The sequence below is a fragment of the Cricetulus griseus genome, chromosome 3 (genome assembly GCF_003668045.3).
Source record: "Cricetulus griseus strain 17A/GY chromosome 3, alternate assembly CriGri-PICRH-1.0, whole genome shotgun sequence".
Lineage (NCBI taxonomy): Eukaryota > Metazoa > Chordata > Mammalia > Rodentia > Cricetidae > Cricetulus > Cricetulus griseus.
The window spans coordinates 268,586,025-268,604,761 of NC_048596.1; the positions used below are offsets into that span (position 1 = coordinate 268,586,025).

The 18,737-nt window shown below is 53.3% G+C and overlaps 1 protein-coding gene across 2 annotated transcripts in view; it reads right to left on the reverse strand.

Annotated features, from left to right (window-relative positions):
• Window positions 1-364: 364 nt before the first annotated feature.
• Window positions 365-18,737, reverse strand: part of Phf2 (PHD finger protein 2) — a 75,140-nt gene continuing 56,767 nt past the window's right edge. For both annotated transcript variants that reach the window (XM_027409977.1, XM_027409976.2), the window contains exons 10-22: window positions 18,276-18,367; window positions 17,115-17,204; window positions 16,263-16,631; window positions 15,162-15,281; window positions 14,686-14,801; window positions 12,557-12,735; window positions 12,397-12,467; window positions 11,687-11,847; window positions 6,221-6,492; window positions 4,533-4,628; window positions 3,971-4,080; window positions 3,023-3,410; window positions 365-2,310 (exon numbers count right to left, since the gene is read on the reverse strand). In XM_027409977.1, coding sequence (XP_027265778.1) covers window positions 2,222-2,310; window positions 3,023-3,410; window positions 3,971-4,080; window positions 4,533-4,628; window positions 6,221-6,492; window positions 11,687-11,847; window positions 12,397-12,467; window positions 12,557-12,735; window positions 14,686-14,801; window positions 15,162-15,281; window positions 16,263-16,631; window positions 17,115-17,204; window positions 18,276-18,367 — 2,153 coding nt within the window. In that variant the 3' untranslated portion in view covers window positions 365-2,221. The remainder of the gene's footprint in view (window positions 2,311-3,022; window positions 3,411-3,970; window positions 4,081-4,532; window positions 4,629-6,220; window positions 6,493-11,686; window positions 11,848-12,396; window positions 12,468-12,556; window positions 12,736-14,685; window positions 14,802-15,161; window positions 15,282-16,262; window positions 16,632-17,114; window positions 17,205-18,275; window positions 18,368-18,737) is intronic.

Sequence of the window (18,737 nt, forward strand, 5' to 3'; positions counted from 1 at the left end):
CGGGAAGGGCAGCTGCCCTGGGCTTGCTGCAAATAACAGCAATGAGGCTGAAAGATGCACCTGGCCAGAGCCCACTCAGTCAAGTAAGCCTCACAGGTGTGGAGCACAGGGAGGGCTGGAGGCCTCCTCACTGGGCCCTGGCTGAGCTACAGAGCTGCCACCTGGCTGGGCTACAGGCTGCCACCCTGGGGACCCCAACAGCGCTTCTGAATGCACACTCCTGCCTGACATTTTGAGGGATGGTGGCTTTGGAGTGTGGTCTGAGGCTCTCCCTGGGGAGTGCTGCACCCACAGTCCAGGCTGGGGAGCCGTCCCATTGGGTCACAGAAGGGTGGTAAAGGAGGCAAGTACAACAAAGACATGGTTCTGTACAAAACCTGAAATATTTTTACTTTTTTAAAACTTTGGTCTAAGCTGCCTTAGACCTCATGGACTCGATACAAGAGTAATATGAACTGGGAAATAGAACACTTTAATAGCCACGATAAACTTTGTTAGAAATGTACATGTCGCCAAAATAATAATAAAATTAAAAAGGAGAGAGAGAGAGAGAACAGCTTGATGCCCGGGTTAAGATTATAGAAATGTTCACAAGGACGGGGTCAAGGAAACTTTAAAAACACCAGTTCTGAGTAAGCCTGGGGCCCGCGAGATGCCCCTCTCCCAGCCCCGGGCCCTGGGGACAGAGTCCCCCCAAACAGGTCAAGTGGGAGTGGATAAGGCCTCCGCCAAGCTGCATCTCCTCATGGACAACACATCCAGGTAACGGGTGTAGAAACAAACCTCATAAGAAATGTACAAATATAAAAAGCTACAAACATTAATAAATTACAGCATCACGAAACACAAATACTTCACAAGGTGCTAGTAAAATAACTGCATCCCCGACCCCTCGTCATACAAGAAGGAGAGCGAAGAGCTGGTGTGAAACTGGAGACGCGGCTTCAGGGCGTGTGGGAAGGGGGTCTGTACTATCCGCTCTGAAAGACAGAGTGTAAGGCTGCGCAGGCGCCGTTGTTTTTCAGGCAATACCTTAGTTCCTAAGAGGAAAATAAGAGTAACAAAAGGAAAGAAAGAAAGAGAGAAAGAAAGAAAGAAAAGGGTGTGGAGGCCAGAACCCGACTGTCCATCAGAGCCAGGAGGGGAGGGGCAAAAACTCGTATAAAGGTTACTGAAGGACTCTATAGAAAGAAATTCCTAGAGATACTTTTGCTCTTATAAAAAAAGTCATTTAAAAAGCTATTTACACGCTACATTCTATGAAAAATATGCTTCCGGAAATACATCTAAAATGAAAATACAGGATTGCCTGAGAAACAAACCCAGCCCCTCTGTGTCGATGGGTGGACACGCCACCTGGGATGGCCATGCTCACGATGCCACCCAGCGGCTCAGACAAGCGCTGCCATGCTGGCTCCAGCCCTGTGGCCCTGCCCACCTGTCTGCCCACTCAGGGCAGGGTGCCTTGGCCTAGAAGTGCTGTTCCAGAGTAGGGCCCTTCCACGTGGCTTAGCCTGGGTCCCCCGGACCCTAAGACGTGGCTGAGCTGTCACCCTTCCCCTGTGACCCCACAGTGGTTCCTCCACCCACTAACACACCAACCTAACTGTGGGTCCTGACAACCCCAAAAGTCCCCAGGCATTTGAGTGTGTGACACCCACTATCTAGCCTGCTACCTGCCAGCCAGGGAGCTGGGGCAACCTCTCCTCACTGGCCAAGTGCTGTAAAGACTCACTCGGGAAGAGGAGGGAGGGGACATTCAATACCCACAGCTCCTCTCTTTCTGTGTCCTTTGCCTTGTTTTACGCCTTTGGAGGCTGCCAGCCTGGGGCCAGCTCAGACTCGGGCTGGTGAGCGTGGCTCACTGCACGCCTTCCTTGAAGGCCTCATGCTCCCAAGCAGAGCCGTAGAGGTTACCAGGCTCTGGTGGGGTGCCTGGAGGCTGTCCTGAAACCGGAATGGTACTCAAGTTGGCAGGGCCACTTTCTGGAACTGGTCACTCTAAGCAACTTGAGAAAGATGTCCGTGTTCACAACAAGGGACGGCCATGCTCCGCTCGCTCCACCTGCTCAAGGGACAGATGCTCGTGGTGGGGAGAGGTGGCTGGGAGGAGGCAAGGCCCTCCCTGGGCCGGGCGGCACAGCCACCCTCCTGGGAGGGGCTGATGTAGCGGGGCTCCGGGGGTCCTGAGCAGAGCAGAAGGGTCCTGGCTTCCCAAGCCTTAGAGGAGCAGTTTCCCATTCCGATGGATCTTCAAGATCTTTCCAAGCCTTTGCTTGGCGGTGGCCATGCCCTTTTTTGTACGTTTTCCTGCAGAGGTGAAGAGACAGAGATTTAAAAAAACAAAAAACAACAACAAGAAAAAATCAAGAGTGACAGCCAGAGAAGGGTGGGACCCCACAGGCCCCTTAAGCCCTACCCACCTCTATAAAATCAGCAAGCTAGGCTGGGCCCTGGGCTCAGAAGTCCCTCATGGAGTCAAAGTGCTTGGAGGTACAGAGACCATTGTGGACTTGGTTCAGGATGGTACGACTAGGATGTGAGGCCACCCTGGCAACAGGGCCATCTCAAATGCCACCAGTAAGTAACACTGTCACCAAACTTTGGCCATTAGGCCCAGGATGGAATGTAGGTAGGTGGGATGAAAGAGGCTACAGGGGTGCCACAAGGCCTGGCTGGTATGGCACTAACCCACAGAGGGGCTCAACCCACCAGCCTGGCTCACACCACACTCAAGCTTCACCTGTGGCAAATGGCTGACCATATTCCTGTCAGAGTCCTGAACTGAGGACTAGTCCTGAAGTTTGTAATCAATAAACCCTGCCCAGGCTGCATCTCCTGACTTTAGCCTGTTTCTTTCACATGACTAAGGAGGCCAGCAGCAACCACTGTGTGAAGGGTGGGGACCAGGCAGATACATGGACGTAACTGTCTCAGATGCCCAGCACCTGCCATCCTGAGGCCTGAATTCCCCTTGCAGAGGGCTTCCTAAGGGCAGGGGCAGACAGGAAAAAAGGGGTACCTTTGGCAGCAGTGTTGTTGGGGGATGATGCAGAAGGCCGCCTTTGTGTGAGAAAGACTCCAGGGGCCATGGGCTGGGAGGCACGGCCAGCCTGGGCCCCTGTGAACGTGCCGGCTGCTGTATATTCGTGGTCAGCCAGGCTACTGCTGTGCGACTCGGGTGGGGGCTCAGGTGAGCTGCCCTCCTGTGAGGCCTGGCTGCTGGCTGTGCTGGTGGAGGCCGGGGTGGTGGAGGCTGGGGTGGTGGAGGCCGGGGTGGTGGAGGCTGGGGTGGTGGAGGCCGAGGTGGTACCCGTGGAGGCAGAGGTGGAGGTGGACATGGAGGGGGAGGCAGTGTTAGGAGTCGGCTTCCTTTTGGTGTTCTTCTTCTTCCTGTTTTTCTGCTCCTCCTAAGAACAAAGTACGGAAGTGTGCTACCCATCAGCTGCCTCAGATACATCACAGTGGGGCGCAGCCAGCTCAGCCTCCACCCAGATGCAGGCTTCAAGGGGCTCAGACCTCCACCAAGCAGACAGCATGGAGAACAGTGATTGGGAGGTCTCTCCCACCAAGCCCAAGGCATAAAGTCTGGCCCATGTGAGCCCACTGTGAGTGCTGCCAAGAGATGGACAGTCAGACGAGAGGAGCAGGTGGAGACAGGCCCCAGCTCCTGCCTGTGGGCACCACTTAAAAGTGCCAGGACCCTTGAGAATGAGAGGAGTCCCCAGAGGCATTTAGTGAGGGCATCCTGGGCATCAGAGAGCAACCATATGTTAGTGAGAGGTGCCTGTCTAGGGTAAGGGGCACAGGGCTGTGTTCCTGGCTCCCCTGTACCTACTCTGAATCTGGAACCACTCTCCTGCCTGCCAGTCCCTAGCCCAGGCAGTCTCCACATAGGGGTAGTGGCTGGAGGTCAGCTTAATTTCACACAATAGAAAATTACTCTTGTAAGAACCTTCGGTCTCCTCACCTGCTGGGACAGCTTGGCTGCAGCAGCTGCCAGCCCAGTCTCGATGGAGGCCACTCTGGTCCCCTCACGCACAGGCCTGTCCTGTCTTGGCACCGATGGGCCGACCCTGGCTGTGGAAGACATGGGGAAGGCCAACCAATCAGGCTCTGGAAGTGGTGGCCTGTTAGCCCCTGACCATCTCTGATTCCGGGGGACCATGAGCATCTTAACTTCCTGCATGGGAAGCCATGTCACACTTGCTGTCCCCGGGATGGTGCCATGCTGAGGTATCTATGAGGCAGTAAACCTGGCAGGGGAAGCCAGGTAGATGGGGGACCTTGAAAGGTGGACATGCCTGATCCTACCCACCACCCCAGCATGGGTCTGGTGCCCTCCTAGATCTTCTAACCGAGGATGCTGGACAGGAGGAGCCCAAGTAGGAAGGTCTAGGCTCAGTGGTCCCAACACACAAAGCAGAGTCCCAGTTGGAGCCCTATGGGGAGCTGAACAATCTCCCCTGGACACACCTAGAGACACACCTATGTTCTCGGTGGCCATATGTCAGCCCCCAGCCCAGCTCTACCTGTGGGGCTGTAGGGAGCATCATCTGAGCTCTTCCTCTTCTTGGACCGGGACTTGAAGACGGGGTTATCCTCATCAGACTCCAGGGAGGGGTAAACTGAAGGAGGCAAGAGGAGAGCAGGCCTCTGAGTGCTTGGGTTGCAGACAGAGCTGGGGAGGGGATGGTGCTGCGGCGGTCCAGGGGCCTTCCTGAGTGGGGGCTCCGGATCTGTCCTTAGGTACTCAGACTTGCTGTGCAACTGAAGCTTCCATAGCAAGGGCACCTACGCTCGGCAGGAGCATGTGTGCACAGGCTGCCAGCCACACCCACCCTAGGCTAGCCTGGTGCCTGAAAGCCCTCAGTCACTTGGGAGTGCTCTTCACAGCTGTTTCAGGAGTCTGAGACATGCAGTCTTTCTGGAGGCTGCTACAGTGAGAAGCCAGAAACTGAGGCAACTGGGCTAATTCTGCCATGTCTGAAGCCCCAAGACCCTCCTAGCAAATTGGTTAGGGTGCCCACCTAGTAGCTTACATGGCCATTGGGGAGCTTCCTTGGCTCAGGGCCACCCCACCCCTAGTGACCCCTGCACTGTGGGGCCTACTTCCCTGACCAATGAGGACAATTGAGACACCTCCAACACTGGTGATTCTGTGGGTGGCAGTAGAGCCTGGCACTCCACACCCCCAAAGAGAGTGGAAGAAGGTGTTCACTTTGCTGCTGGTCCGTCTAGCAGAGTAGAGCACACACACCATGGGGCCTGGGTCTGCAGCAGCTGCAGGGCAGACCCCTCTCTCAAGAGCTCTCACAGGGGCCTAGATCAGGAAACCCCAACCTCTGGCCACCAGGAAGACACTGGACTAAACCCATGTCAGCCCTGGGGATGAGGAGCAGCAACACTGCTGCAATGTTCCCTGAGGTGGGGGTAAAGAATCAGGTGCCTAAGTCAGGCAGATTCTGCCTGCTGGCTGTGCCCATGGCAGGAGGCCAGAGACTTGTTGGTTTTTGACCCTTGCATATGGCTGCAGGATCATCCTTGGGCCTCAGGTTTTCCAGCAGGGCCCTCTCAGAAACACAGCAAAAGGATGAGGGTACAGGTCCCTCTTGGGACCTGTGCCCTCATGTTCACAGTGGCCAAAAGAAGAAGCCGAGGGCCCACGGATGAATTCACACATGGACTTGTAGTACACTTTCCTACATAGGAAAGAATATTACACAGCCTGAAAAAGGAAGGAATTCTGGCACGTGCCACAGTATGAATGGACCCACAAAACGTCACATTACATGATCCATTGAGATAATGTGTCTAAAACAGATCCACAGAGTCCTGAAGAACATGACAAGTGGCCAGGGATAGGGGAGGGGCGAACTGTGGTTGGGGAACAAAGTTCCCTCGTAGGGAAGTCATTCTGCAACGGACCACAGCTGTAGTTACCCAGGCCACCAAAGGGTCATACTTTGTTTTGTTTGAGACAGGGTCTTACTGTGTAGCCCTGGCTAGCTTGGAATTCACTACATAGACCAGGCTGGTCCTGAGTACAGAGCTCTGCCTTGTCTGTGTCTCCAGAGTGCTGGGATTAAAGGCATGCACCACCACAGCCCAGCCCAAGATAGATTTTACAGTCTGGATTATATATCATGGGCCTCCTTGCCCTGTTCCTAGCCAGTGCTGCCGCCTACAGGCAGCAGCCCTGCCCTGCAGCCACACTCACCATAGTCTGAGTCCTTGAAGCAGGCGTCCAGGTGGTCCTGCTCTTCGTAGTCCTCCAGATCCACACTGTTCTTGGCAGTCCTCTTCAGCAGGCGCTTGCCCGTGCCTTTGCTGCCGCCACCATTCTTCCGGGCACCATGGGCTGCCAGTGAACCACCCTTGGCCTGCCCAGTGCCCCATGTGGTCTGCAGGCAGGAGTCAGAGGCCTGTAGGTTGGCCATGGACAGCATTCCCTGAATGGCTTCCTGTGTACTGGGGGAGGCAGGGGGCTGGCTGGGGACACAGAGAGAAACAACAGGTACTCAGCCATAGCCCTTGCTTGGCACACAGCCCAGGACATTTGGATCACAGACTAGAGCCCATAGCCCACCATCCACAATTTGTAGTTCAAGGTGCTGTAACTGCAGCCCAAAGCCCAGGACTGCACACACACCTGGTGTGACAACCAGCAGATGACACATTGACATGCATGAGCTGGCATCTTAACAGTGGAAAGGCCTGGCCAGCCCCCTGCACACTCAGCCACACTGCAGGGAGGGAAAGAGGACTTGGGATGGAGACAGAACGCAGGGAAATGCACAGGAGGCGGATGGTTGAGATCTTACATCGTCATAAGCTGGTTCTCACAGCTTCCGACTCCTATACCCTGCCAGCTCTCTGCCCTTTCACGGCTAACCCTGACCTCATCCCAGCCAGCGGCATTCCGTCTCCTCACTCCTACACTGAAATGGAGAAGTCCCCCACTACTCTCCCATGACACACTCTCCAAGGTGATCCAGGCCCAAGTACCCCCATCTACACGTACACCCCCACCCATGTACGCCTGTACCCCATCCTCATCTCTGCCCCACCTCCATCGACACCTGCATGTATACCCTCCTCTATGCCTGTACTCAGACCTGCACCCTCACCGTGTACACCTGTATACACCACCGTATCTTTATCTGCAACAACACACCTCTCGGTTAGGCACAGCCATGCCTCAGCTCAGCCAGGCTCCCCTTTCTGGGTCCCTCCATGCAGACTTGCAAGCTTCCCTTGAACCCCAGGCCTCCTCTCTTCTAGCCTGCAGGATGCCCTCAGGGTCCCATCTTCATTCTACTGACTCCTTGTTTCCATGCCCTTTTTGAGCTCTTCTAGCAATGCCCTTATCTACTGTCCCTCACCTCTTCTTGGCTGCACTGGTGTCCTGCCTTCTAAAAAGAGCATCCCAATCTAGGTTCAGAGAGCAGTGTTCATCACCATCCCATAGACCTGAGGTCTGCCTGCTGCTGGACTGCAAAGACCCTTGGGGCTAGGTTGGGGCATTTCCTGGGTGGTCTCCACAATCTCAGTAAGATCCCTCACAGGATCTAGCCCCTGCTTCCTCAGAACGCTCAGCGCCCTGTGCTGGCGCAGCCCACTCGCCTCCTCCAGCCCACACTTCCCTCCTGTCTCAGCTAGAGCCACCTATGTAGTAAAATGCTTTTTCTCTTTTCGGGGAGCCCTCCACCCAGCTCCCAAATGAATCACACATGGAGGCTTATTCTGTTATGAATGCCCAGCCTTAGCTTGGCTTGTCTCTTGCCAGCTTTCCTTAACTTAAATTATCCCGTCTACCTTTGGCCTCTAGGTTTTTCCTGTTCTCTTTCTTCTGTAAATCTTACTCTCACAGCATGGACGGCTGGGTGGCTGACCCCTGACATCCTCTCCTTGTTCTCTTGCTGCTTCTGCTTCTTCTGCTTTCTTGTTTCTCCTTCTGTTTATCCTCTCTGCCTGCCAGCCCTGCCTATCTTTGCTCCTGCCTTGCTATTGGCCATTCAGCTCTTTATTAGATCACCAGGCACAGTATTTAGACAGGCACAGTAACAGAGCTCCACAGAGTTAAACAAATGCAGCTTAAACAAAAGTCACACACCTTAAAATAATATTCCCACACACACACACCTGGAAAGTTTTAAAAATGCTCACACCTATTCCCTGCCAGGAGATTCTGGGTTAGGGTCTCACACAGAATCCAAATGTCCACATGATGGCCAGGCAAAGAGCCAAACTTCCCATGGCTGCATGATGATCTGGCCCAGTGGGAGCTTCCTCTGGGGACTTTCTGGTACTTAATCTAGCTCAGCAGCCCTATAGCTGAGCCCCATCCTAGAAAAGAATAGCTTACTCCAGCTGGTGAAGAAAAACTCTACCAGCACCAGGGGTACCAGTTACACCAGCCACCTACATCAGTCCAACATGGTCCATACGAGAGGCACCTAAGATCCCACTGTCCCCACCCTGTACTCTTTGGTCCCTTTTCTCCTGAGACTCTTGCATCAAAGCCCCCGTGTCTCCAGTATCTCCCTTGCTATGATGTCCTGCATATCTGGGGCTGCATGCAAGTTTTTGGAGCACTTTTAGAAACAGCTTTGCAGGAGAAGCATCCCAGCCTCTGAGAAGAGGGTGTGCTAGGAGATGATCTCATGGTAAGCCCAGGACCAGAACGGTGAGGAACGGCAATGAGGGTACACAGCATTGTGCAGAACGGTGAGGAATGGCAATGGGGGCACACAGCATTGTGCAGAACGGTGAGGAACGGCAATGAGGGCACACAGCATTGTGCAGGCCAGGGAGCCCCTCCATGCTTCCCACACTTGCTCAAGATGGCACACATGTGAGACAGTGGTGGGCAGACTACCCAGGCAAAAGCTCCAACAGGGACATAGAAAAGCCACTGCTCAGAGCACAAGGATTCTAGAGACAAAGGCCCTATTTGCACTCGGCGGAGGTGGCGGGTGGGGGGGATCAGAGAGATGGAACACTGGACAACTATCTCTTAGGCTAATGCCCCATGGACTGAGGGACATTTCCTGAGCCTGAGGAAGAGGGGGAAGCCACAGGCCTCTATGAAAGCTGCCTCCTAGACTGAAGTCATAATGGAAGACTGAGTCATAGACCTGAGTTCTGCAGAAAGCAACGCTGGAGTCACCCTCGAAAAGCCTGCCCTGCTCTGCCCTGTGCAGGTGCCTGGGCTGTTTCGCAGTCCAGAAGCTGCCCTGGCATGGTACAGCTGTGCCAGTCTCATGGACTTCTATGAGCAGGGACAGATCACTGTCAAGAACACATAGTTCACCTTATACTCTCTGAGGTGCCAAGCCCTAAATGCAAGTCATAGGGAAATGCCAAGACAGCCACCCTGAGCATCCTAAACACTGATGGCAGGACCCCCATGAGAGCCCACTTACACATGCGCTGCCCACCCATGGCATCTGGGTGACCCCAGACCCAGCTGGCCCATCTATCTGTAAGGTTGCCGGAGAATCAATGATCAGAGTTTAACCAGTCAGCATGGAAAATAATACTTTAATCCCTCAATTACCATGCCAAATCCCCTCCTTTGCCCACAGCAGTAAACACCAAGCAAACCATCCACAAGAAATTAACATATTTTCCTCCGTTTTCTTCAGCTGCTTTTTTTTTTTTTTTTTCCAAACAGTCAGTACTTAAAACAGAGCAAATGGACCATCAAAAACTGACCTATGCTCCAAATGGGAGACTCTGGGAAAGGAACTGCCCGCGGCAGGCTGGGAGGGCTGGCTGGCTCTGAGGCAGGCACAGCAGGCACGTGTGTGAGGACACATGGAGTGTCTGCGGAGCACTCTCCCCAGGCTTGGGGCACAGGGCCATGGCAGCTCTGGTTTCTCATTAGCAGACAGCCCCCTCCTGGCCTCACAGGTAAGGGCTCACATGGCCCCATCTGTGTTCCATCCCCATGCCACCCAGAATTCCCTCTCCACAGCACCTATAATGAGACACCTGATGGCTAAGTGCAAGGCCCTGTCTGCCCTCATCGTGGGTGGTGCCAGGTTCATCCCCGTGTTTCAATTTCCTAGGTCTTTCCATTGAGGTTATGGGGATCCAGGGTACCAGGGCGGGTGGGGGGGGAGCTCTCTTACCTCGAGACCAATCATCGAAGTATTTTCTGGCACACACTTTCTCTCAGAAGCAAGGCCTCCCCACCACCATAGACTATGAGATCCTGAACAGGGCTACAGTCTAGAATGTGTAGGGGCTGCCACCTCCAATATGGAAGAGGTCACAGCCAGGCTTTACCATCGAGGGCCACCAAGACTCTCACTGCATCATGTCAGGCTGAGCCAGGATCCTGTGCCCAAAGCCACGAATACCCCTCCCATCATGCTTCACTCCCACTAGGAAAGAGCCTGAGGCTGGCTGACTGTGAACATGATATTGCATTCAAAACAGCAATCTATGAAATGAAATATGGCCAACTAATTTGGCAAAAGCTTGCTTCAATCAAGCCCTTAATCCACCTTGCCGGAATCTTCGTATCATCTACAAGTAGGCCTGACCCAGGCCTCCACCTGCTGGAGCAGCCTTAGAGTCAGTGTGAGCTGCTGCCCAAAGCAGTCATCTAAAAACCACTCAGACAGATATGAGAGGCACCCAAGAGGGGCCTATGGGACTTACCTTCCTGGATATGAGGGACCACGAGGGACTGGCACTCACACGTAGACATAGCCCAGGACCCAACCCCAAGTTGGGCTCCTTAGTCAGCTCAATCCAGTGTTGTGGAGTGTTTAAGTAGTGTTAGTTACATTCATTTAAGCTGTGAAGAATTTGCCTTTAATGATGCAAAGATGTGTTGGCTACTTTAACTCTGTAAAGCTGTGTTACCTTTGCCTTCCTAAAACACCTGATTGGTCTAATAAAGAGCTAAATGGCCAATAGCTAGGGAGGAGAGAGAAATAGATGGGACTATTAGGCAGAAAATAAATAAGAGGAGAAATCTAGGGTTAAAATAAAAGGAGAGAAAGGAGTTAGAGGAGAAGGAGGGAGGATTCCAGGGGTCAAGCCAGCCACGGAGTAAGAAGGAAAGAAAGATGAAAAGTAAAAAGCCCAGAGGCAAAATGTAGTTAAAGAGAAATGGGATAATTTAAGTTAGAAAAGCTTGGCTAAAACCAAGCCAAGCTAAGGTCAGCCTTTCATAAGTAAGAACAAGTCTCCTCCATGTATTGACTTGGGAGCTAGATGACAGGCCCCCAAATAGTAAAAACACCAGCTACAATCCAGAGCCTGGGCCTGCCTCTGTCACCTACAAGCTGTGGGGCTATGAGAAGGCTAGTTCCCTGAGCCCAGTTTCTTCAACTATACAGTTGGAGTCCAAAGCTGCCATGAGACTAGAGAGTTGGAAGGAAACTACTGTTCCCTATATGTTAGGGGAGAGCAGGCTGTGCCCCCTCAGTCAGTGCCACACCTGGAAATGCCACTTAAGTTTCAATGAGAAATAAACAACAATCAGGTGTTTAAAACCCAAATCAACAATTTGTGAATTGAGTGAAATGAAGCCTAGTCTGGTTGCTCCACACGCCCAGCTCTCTGAAATCAGAGGTGGATGCCTGTCTGCATCCCACAGCATGACCTGGCCTCTGCCAAGGGCCGCCACGCTCTCTGAGTGCTACAGGATGCAGCCAGGACCCACCTGTTGGGATTGTAGTCGAGGGCCCCGACCTCCTCGCTGGCCTGTAGCAGGTCCAGAATGCCTGCTGCGGAGCTCCCACTCTCCTTCTTCACTTTGGCATTGCGGCCTGGCTTGGTGTCCGTGTCGATGTGAAGAGAGCCCTCATCAGAGGAGTCATCACTCTACAGAGCCAGAGACAGAGCAGCGGTCAGGGCAGGGCACTGGGGGTTGGGGTTTTAAGGAGCTCTGTTCTAATGACAGTCTCAGGCTCATGCAATTTGTGAGGCCCTCATGAGACGGATGTGGATGCCAAGTCTTTCCTAGGGTTCTTGAAACTACAAAGGTTAAAGTTATCTTCATACCCTATACTGCTTTTCCAGAGGAAGCCCCAGAATTCAGGACCTAGTGACTAAAAACCTCTGGCCTGGATAAGTTCATCCCAGCAGGTAGTCCATGTTCTTCTTGGACTCCCCAGGAAACATGGGACCTCAGCAATGACCCTTTCCCCCAGAGAGCCAGCCTTGGAGTTCATCCGCGTGTAAGAGCCCTGATGGCGGAGAACCACTCCTGGGTACTCCTTTATCTGGAGACAGCTTTGCGGGATTTCTCTCCCATGGAGCAGGCCCAAGGGGGCAGCTAGTTCTGGTGCCAAGGACTGAGCAAGACCTTGTCCTTCCTATGCTGAGCCCAGAGTGTGCTGCAGAGGCTGAGGGTGCTGCTGGGTGGCTCACCTTGTATACCGCAGAGTCCAGCTTTGGCTTTGCGGCGGGCATAAGAAGCGCCTCCTTCTTGTCCAACAAGACTGAAAGCACAGCAGACAGGAGTCAAGTGGAGGCCTCCAGGGGGTCAGCCAAGACCCTGGAGCCTCCTGCCCAGGCCCAGCACACTCACAGGACAAGTCCCTCTTGGGGGCACTCTTCTTCCTCCGGATGGGAAACTCATCTATCTTCAGCTCCCCGTCATCCGATACGTACTCATACTCGTCGCGCACAGGCTTGGCCTTGTCCTCCTTGAAGCTCTGCAGGCTCCCAAACACACCAGGGCTGCTCGGAGGCCTGAGGGCCTTGGAGCTAGAGTAGAAGGGATAGGTCAGTTGGTGACCCCAGGGCCCTGAGGCCAGCAGGCAACAGAACCTTACAGGGGCCTGAACGAAAGCATCCACTTGGAAAGCAAGCAGCTGGTCAGGGAATATGCAACCCTAAGTCTCCACTGTGGGAAACCTGCTCACGAGGAAGGACATGGCCCAATCCTACAGCCTCCTCCTCCCCTCCAGTCACCTGATATGAGGCCCAGGATATACAGTCAAGTGCTGTAGAGAAAGACCTAAGCAACTGAAGATCCCTCCTTGCCAAGCTGCCAGATTTTAAATCATATTCAACCCTCGTGTCTTTTTCTACATACTTGTGTTTGAAAAAATGAAACAACAGCACTTCAGGGCTGAGCCACAGTGCACCTCCACTGGGCTATGAAATACTGTGTATCTGCTCCTCTTGCTATGGCAAGGCAGGATGCTGTCTTTTCCCCATGAGTAGATCAGGCCTGGACCTCTCTGGGCCTTCAGGACAGACTTTCTCAATAAGAAAGACAGCAAGCTAAACAAAATGCCGGCCACACTGACAGCACACCAGGCCACAGGAGCCTCCAGTATCCTCACGAAGGGCTGTCGTTCTGCTGTCTTAAAGTACAGACCACCACACCTGTGCACATGTGTATACATATGGCTCTAGAGGCTCGTCTATTGTATTTGCATATTCTAAACTACATGGCCCTGTCATAGAATTAATGTGACTGGAAAGCTTCTCTGGGACCCACAGGTGATACTTCTAATGAAATGACAGCAGCAGACTCATCAAATCAAGCCCGTGTGGGTTTCACTCCACCGAGTAACTTTTATTGCATCCACTTGGCCCCAGCCGTGTTTCTCCATCACCCATAGGCCTTTTCCTCCCTCCTCAGAAGAGGAAGCAGAGTCTGCTACTCATGCGGGCAATGAGGATACCTCGGCAGGATACGTTTGTCACCCTACACTGTGGGGATTATGGATGCCATACAGGTACCTGTGTGGTGACTCTTCCTGCCCGCAACTGTAACTGAGGCCTCAGTGGCCACGCTGAGACTCATCCAGCCCAGAAGCTGGTACCTTCCCCTCTCAGTTTAGTATATCTCCTGAGACCCTCGGCACCCAAATCCACACATCCTCTCCCATGGCATTCACCATAGCCATAAGCTTACGTGGAGTCATGCATTTACTGTCCTTTCCTACTGGCCACTGGGCTCAGAGACCTGTGCCCCGATCCCTACTCATATCCTCAGCATTGGCTGACACCAGCCACTCTGCCAGGGCCCCTGCCGCCTTGCTGGCCCTCACTACAGCTGTATCCTCCAGGCACCCTGCAGATTGTTCGGGAAGCAGAAGCAAACATGTTCCATGCAATACAGTGGCAGTGAATGAGACCAACAGCTCAGAAAACAGCCACTCTAGGATGTCAACCAAGCATCCTGTATGTGTGTGTGTGTGTGTGTGTGTGTGTGTGTGTGTGTGTGTGTGTGTGTGTTGTGAGATGCCTGTGGGATGACTGTATTACTTACATCTGTGTGGAATGGATATGCAATGAAGGTAGATTAACGTCTGTGTATGTGTGTATGTGTGTATGTGTGTATGTGTGTATGCGTGTATGTGTGTATGTGTGTGGGGATGCATGTCTGGTATAGATGGTATTGGTGGAGGTTATCATGCAATGTACGTGCATGCGTGTGTGTGTGTGTGTGTGTGTGTGTGTGTGTGTGTGTGTGGTACCATACATACATGTGAGTGCACGGTATGAAAGTACAATTTGGAGTGTCCACTGGCGTGTGCATGTGACAGACGAGTCTATGGGAGGTGATGTGGGTGCCTGTGTGGTACAGCGTGATGCTCAGTGTTTGTGACGTGTGGAATGGAGTGCATGCAGTGTGGCGACATGTATGTAATGTGTGACATCTGCACATTCGCCTTCAGCCCTGCCCAGGCTCTCACATACCCCAGCAGTTTTCTGTTGGAGAAAGAGAAGGAGAACTTGTCCTTGTTCCCAGCCAGGGGTGACTTCTCCAACCTCTGCTCCTCCTCCATTTTCAGTAAAGAGTCAGGTTTGCTGTTCTGAAAGCAAGACCAAGGTTGTCCCTGAGCTCACTGGGATGAGGGGCTAGGATGCCAACTCACATTAGAGGGTATAACTGGGTACCAGAACATGCCCAAGAAAGCTGTTCATAAATGCCAAGGCTGGCCTAGCCATCAGCATGCAGGACCCATCCTGGGATGCTGCCCCAGACCAGAAATGGGACCATGAAGAAGGTGAGAGACAGTGGAGAAGATAACATGTTTGGTTTTATACCCATACTGTCTACAGAGTGGGTCACAGGAGGTCAGGTGCACTCTAGACTCACACGGACTTTCCTCAGGCCCCACCTCCCAGGGACAGGCGGACACACCCACCACAGGTCTACACCCCACCCTCACCTTGTACTTCCACTTGGCCTCTGATTTACTCTTAGTTTGCTCTCGGATTTCCAGCCTTTCCACGTCATTCTGTGCGTGGACTGTGTCCTTATTGGGAACACTCAGGACACTCTTTGGAGTCTGCAAACAGAGCAGTGATGACCCAAAGGTAGACAGAGAAGATGAATAGGCTTGGGTTACGATGGCACAGAAGCACGGTGGTCCACTTCTGCTGGTCCACACACATCCATCCATCCATTCCTTCATCTGCCCATTTATCCATCTCTTCATTTAGTCTTTCATTTCTCTCCAGCTATCCACCTACCTATCTGTCCCTCATCCATCTGTTCATCCATTTACCCACCTATCCTTCTGTCCATCTGTCCATCCACTGCCCATCAGTGGACCCACCCGTGCACCCATCCTTCTCTCCTTCCCTCCCTCCTTGCCCCAGAAGAACAGCACCAGTGGAATATTACATGCCACGAGAATGGCCCCCTAGATGTTAGAGAGAAGTATACTCATCCTGGAAGGAGCTCACAGCCAGTCTATAATCTCACGGGTTCAGTAAGACCTGTTAGTGTCCACAGGGGCTCAGGCCCTCATATCAATCCCTTCTTCAAACCCTCTGCATTCTCCCACTGTGCTCTTTAAACAGATGCCTTGCATATCTGCAGGGCCTTAGCCCAGGGACTGGTTCTAATTACTTGGAAAAACTAAGCAGGGTGGCCCCTGCCCGAAGTCCACCCTGCATCAATCCAGTGGACTTCCTGGGTGCTACCCCTGCCACAGTACAAACATGCTGTGCTCTCTCTCTCTCTCTCTCTCTCTCTCTCTCTCTCTCTCTCTCTCTCTCTCTCTCTCTCTCTCTCTCTCTCTCTCTCTCTCCAGGGGGCAGGCCTAGAAGCTGGCACAGACAGGGCAGCACTTTGTGCAGATTTATCTACAGGCAGACACTGGACCCTGCACTCTCTGGAGACTGTACCGGACAGCCAGTCTCCTCTCCCCACCCAGTAACAAAGGAGAGCAAAGACATGTCAACATTAGCTGTTCCCTCTGGTCTGGCCCAAGACAGGGGCTGCAGTGCCTGAGCCTATGATGGGGAGGAGCTCAGGGCCCCACCTTTCCTTTCTTGGGTGGCTCCATCTTGGTCAGCGCCTCCTTTGTGTGGGCCTCAAGCAGGTCCAGGTTGGGGATGGTGGGAGAGGCTGACTCCTTGCACTTCTTCCCTTTCTTCTTGCTTCCATCCTTGAGCTTCAGGGGCTTGGGAGGCTTGGGGGGCTTGGGGGGCTTGGGGGACTTGGGGATTTTGGATGGCTTGGGCATCTTCACAGTCTTAGGAGTCTTTTTTTTGGACACTTTCTCCAGGAGGGATCGAGGTGGGGTAGCCTCAATGGGAGATGGTGGTTCCTCCTTCTCCCGGTCCCCGTCACAGACCTCATCTGAGGAGGCGACAGCATTTACTTCAGGTCGGACAGTTTTGGAGGCACTCTGGTGTGGGAAAAGGAAAGGATCATTTGTGTTCCCTCCAGACCATGCCAGGTCTCAGGGGACTCAGAGCCATGTGTGTGCCCGGAAAGGCGCACACAGCCCACACCACGTGACACGTTCATATCTGCTCCACATTGTTAGCTGTAATGCTCATCACACTGTCCAATAACATCAAGAAATGTCCACACCACCTTACAGCCCCATGTGACAGACCCACATCGTCCCAGACCGTCGTCACTCAGTCCCCACTTTCTGGGGCTATTCTGCCCTACCCAGGCCCAGGATGCTGCCCAGCTCCTCCAGACTCAGTATAACTGGGACTCAAAGACTGGACTCGGGGTTCTTCACCCTTCTCTCCCTCGTCTTGTCTCCCCACACACTGACCAAACCAAACCTTGGCACAACACTAATGCAGAGGAATTTCCCTGGCAGGCTCTGGGCCCACCCTTGTCCCAGGGGTCTGTCACCCTGGCATGACCTCACCTCGCTGAGCCTGATCTCTTTGGCGAGGTCCTTGATGAGCTGTGAGGGCCTGAAGTGCTCGGGGAGCTCGTCCTCGTGCTCTGCCAAAGCCTGTGGAACAGTGGGGTTAGTGCCAATTTGGCCACTTCAGCACCTCAGCTACCCTCTGTCCACCCAGCCAGGGCCAGGGACATCCCATGGGGTGAGAGGCTGTCATGGAGCAAAGCCTGGTACACAAGCTCCTGGGGCCCTGCCCAGTAAGGCAGCAGCTCTCTGTGAGCCACTTCTGTGGTAGAAAATGCATCAAGACTGACCCTTGCCTGATGCCACCATCAGCTACCTAGCAGGCCTTGGAGTGGATGTGAACTAGTCTCTTTTCCTAGTCATGTAGTTAAGGTAAGGTGGAAGGGACCCCTGGACTGTCCCAGCTATGAGTCTCAAGAAGATGGTAGCCATAGGATGACCCCAGGAAAACACTGTCGCCCATCCCACTAGGCCCACACATGGGGGAAACAGGCCGTGGACATGTTTCCCTACTTGGCCTCTGTCTCAATGCCCTCTGAGACCCCCCGCTTTTCTCTCTGACCTAGAAGGGACTCCTTGTTCTTCAAGCAGCAGGTGGACAGGAGCTCTGAATAGCCAGAGTCTCCAGTAGGAGACAATATCACAAGGTTACCCCAGGCTAAGCCAGACCCATTTCCCCTACTATAGCCACCACCCAGGCAAGAGGACAAATGGAAAGCTGCCATCCTGAGGGACTGGAGGAAACCAGTGCATGAGAGGATTGCAGGAGAGGATAAGGAAGGAGGGAGGGGATCCCCAGGTTACAAAGCAGACTGTGTGGCTGCTGAGTGGCAGGAGCCACAAGTGCATCCCTAGTACTTCTGTCCAGAACCAGACGTGTGGTCAAAGCACCAGCTGCTTCCTGGGGTCCTCCCTGCATTTTTCAGGTTTAACAGAAAGTCGTCCTTGCCCAAACTCCTGAGGGAATCTAGTCCTGGGGTCAATGACAACCTACATCTGTCCAACACACCCCTCAAGGGATCATAGTTAGTGGTAGCAGAGCAGCTTAGGCCAGCCTGGGGAGACAGGGCCCACTACATGTTCCCTAGGACGCACCCTGTATCTTCCCTGCCCAATCCCTGCTCCCTCAGACCAACACATATGTGAGCTGCTTCCTACCTGCTTCTTCGTCCATGACCTAAAAGCACCATTGAGAATTTTAGCTCCTTGAACTAAATGTGGGGGCAGCTGTTTCCCAGACTTGTGAGAACCTGGGAAGGACACAATAGGTTAGTGTGGTGGCTGCTTAGCCTGCCCCAGCAAGAGGCCTTCCAGAGGCCACTGCCCCAGGCCACTCGTCCAACTGCCAACGGTTCTCCTTGGAATCTGGGGTACCTGCCCACCTGGCACCTGCCCTGCAGGGGAATGACTGACCTTCCATCCCCTCCCATCTCACATGAAGCCTACCCAAGAAGGCCATGGGCAGGCCACTTCTTTCCCCTCTCTGCCCAGGAACCCCCAGCCCTGTCTTGTGGGTAAGAGCTTACACCAAGGCCCCAGAGACCTTCTTATCCTATGTCCTAAAGGGTCATGACTAGGCCTCACAAAGGGCCAAGATGTCCCTTAGACCAGGGCTGCAAG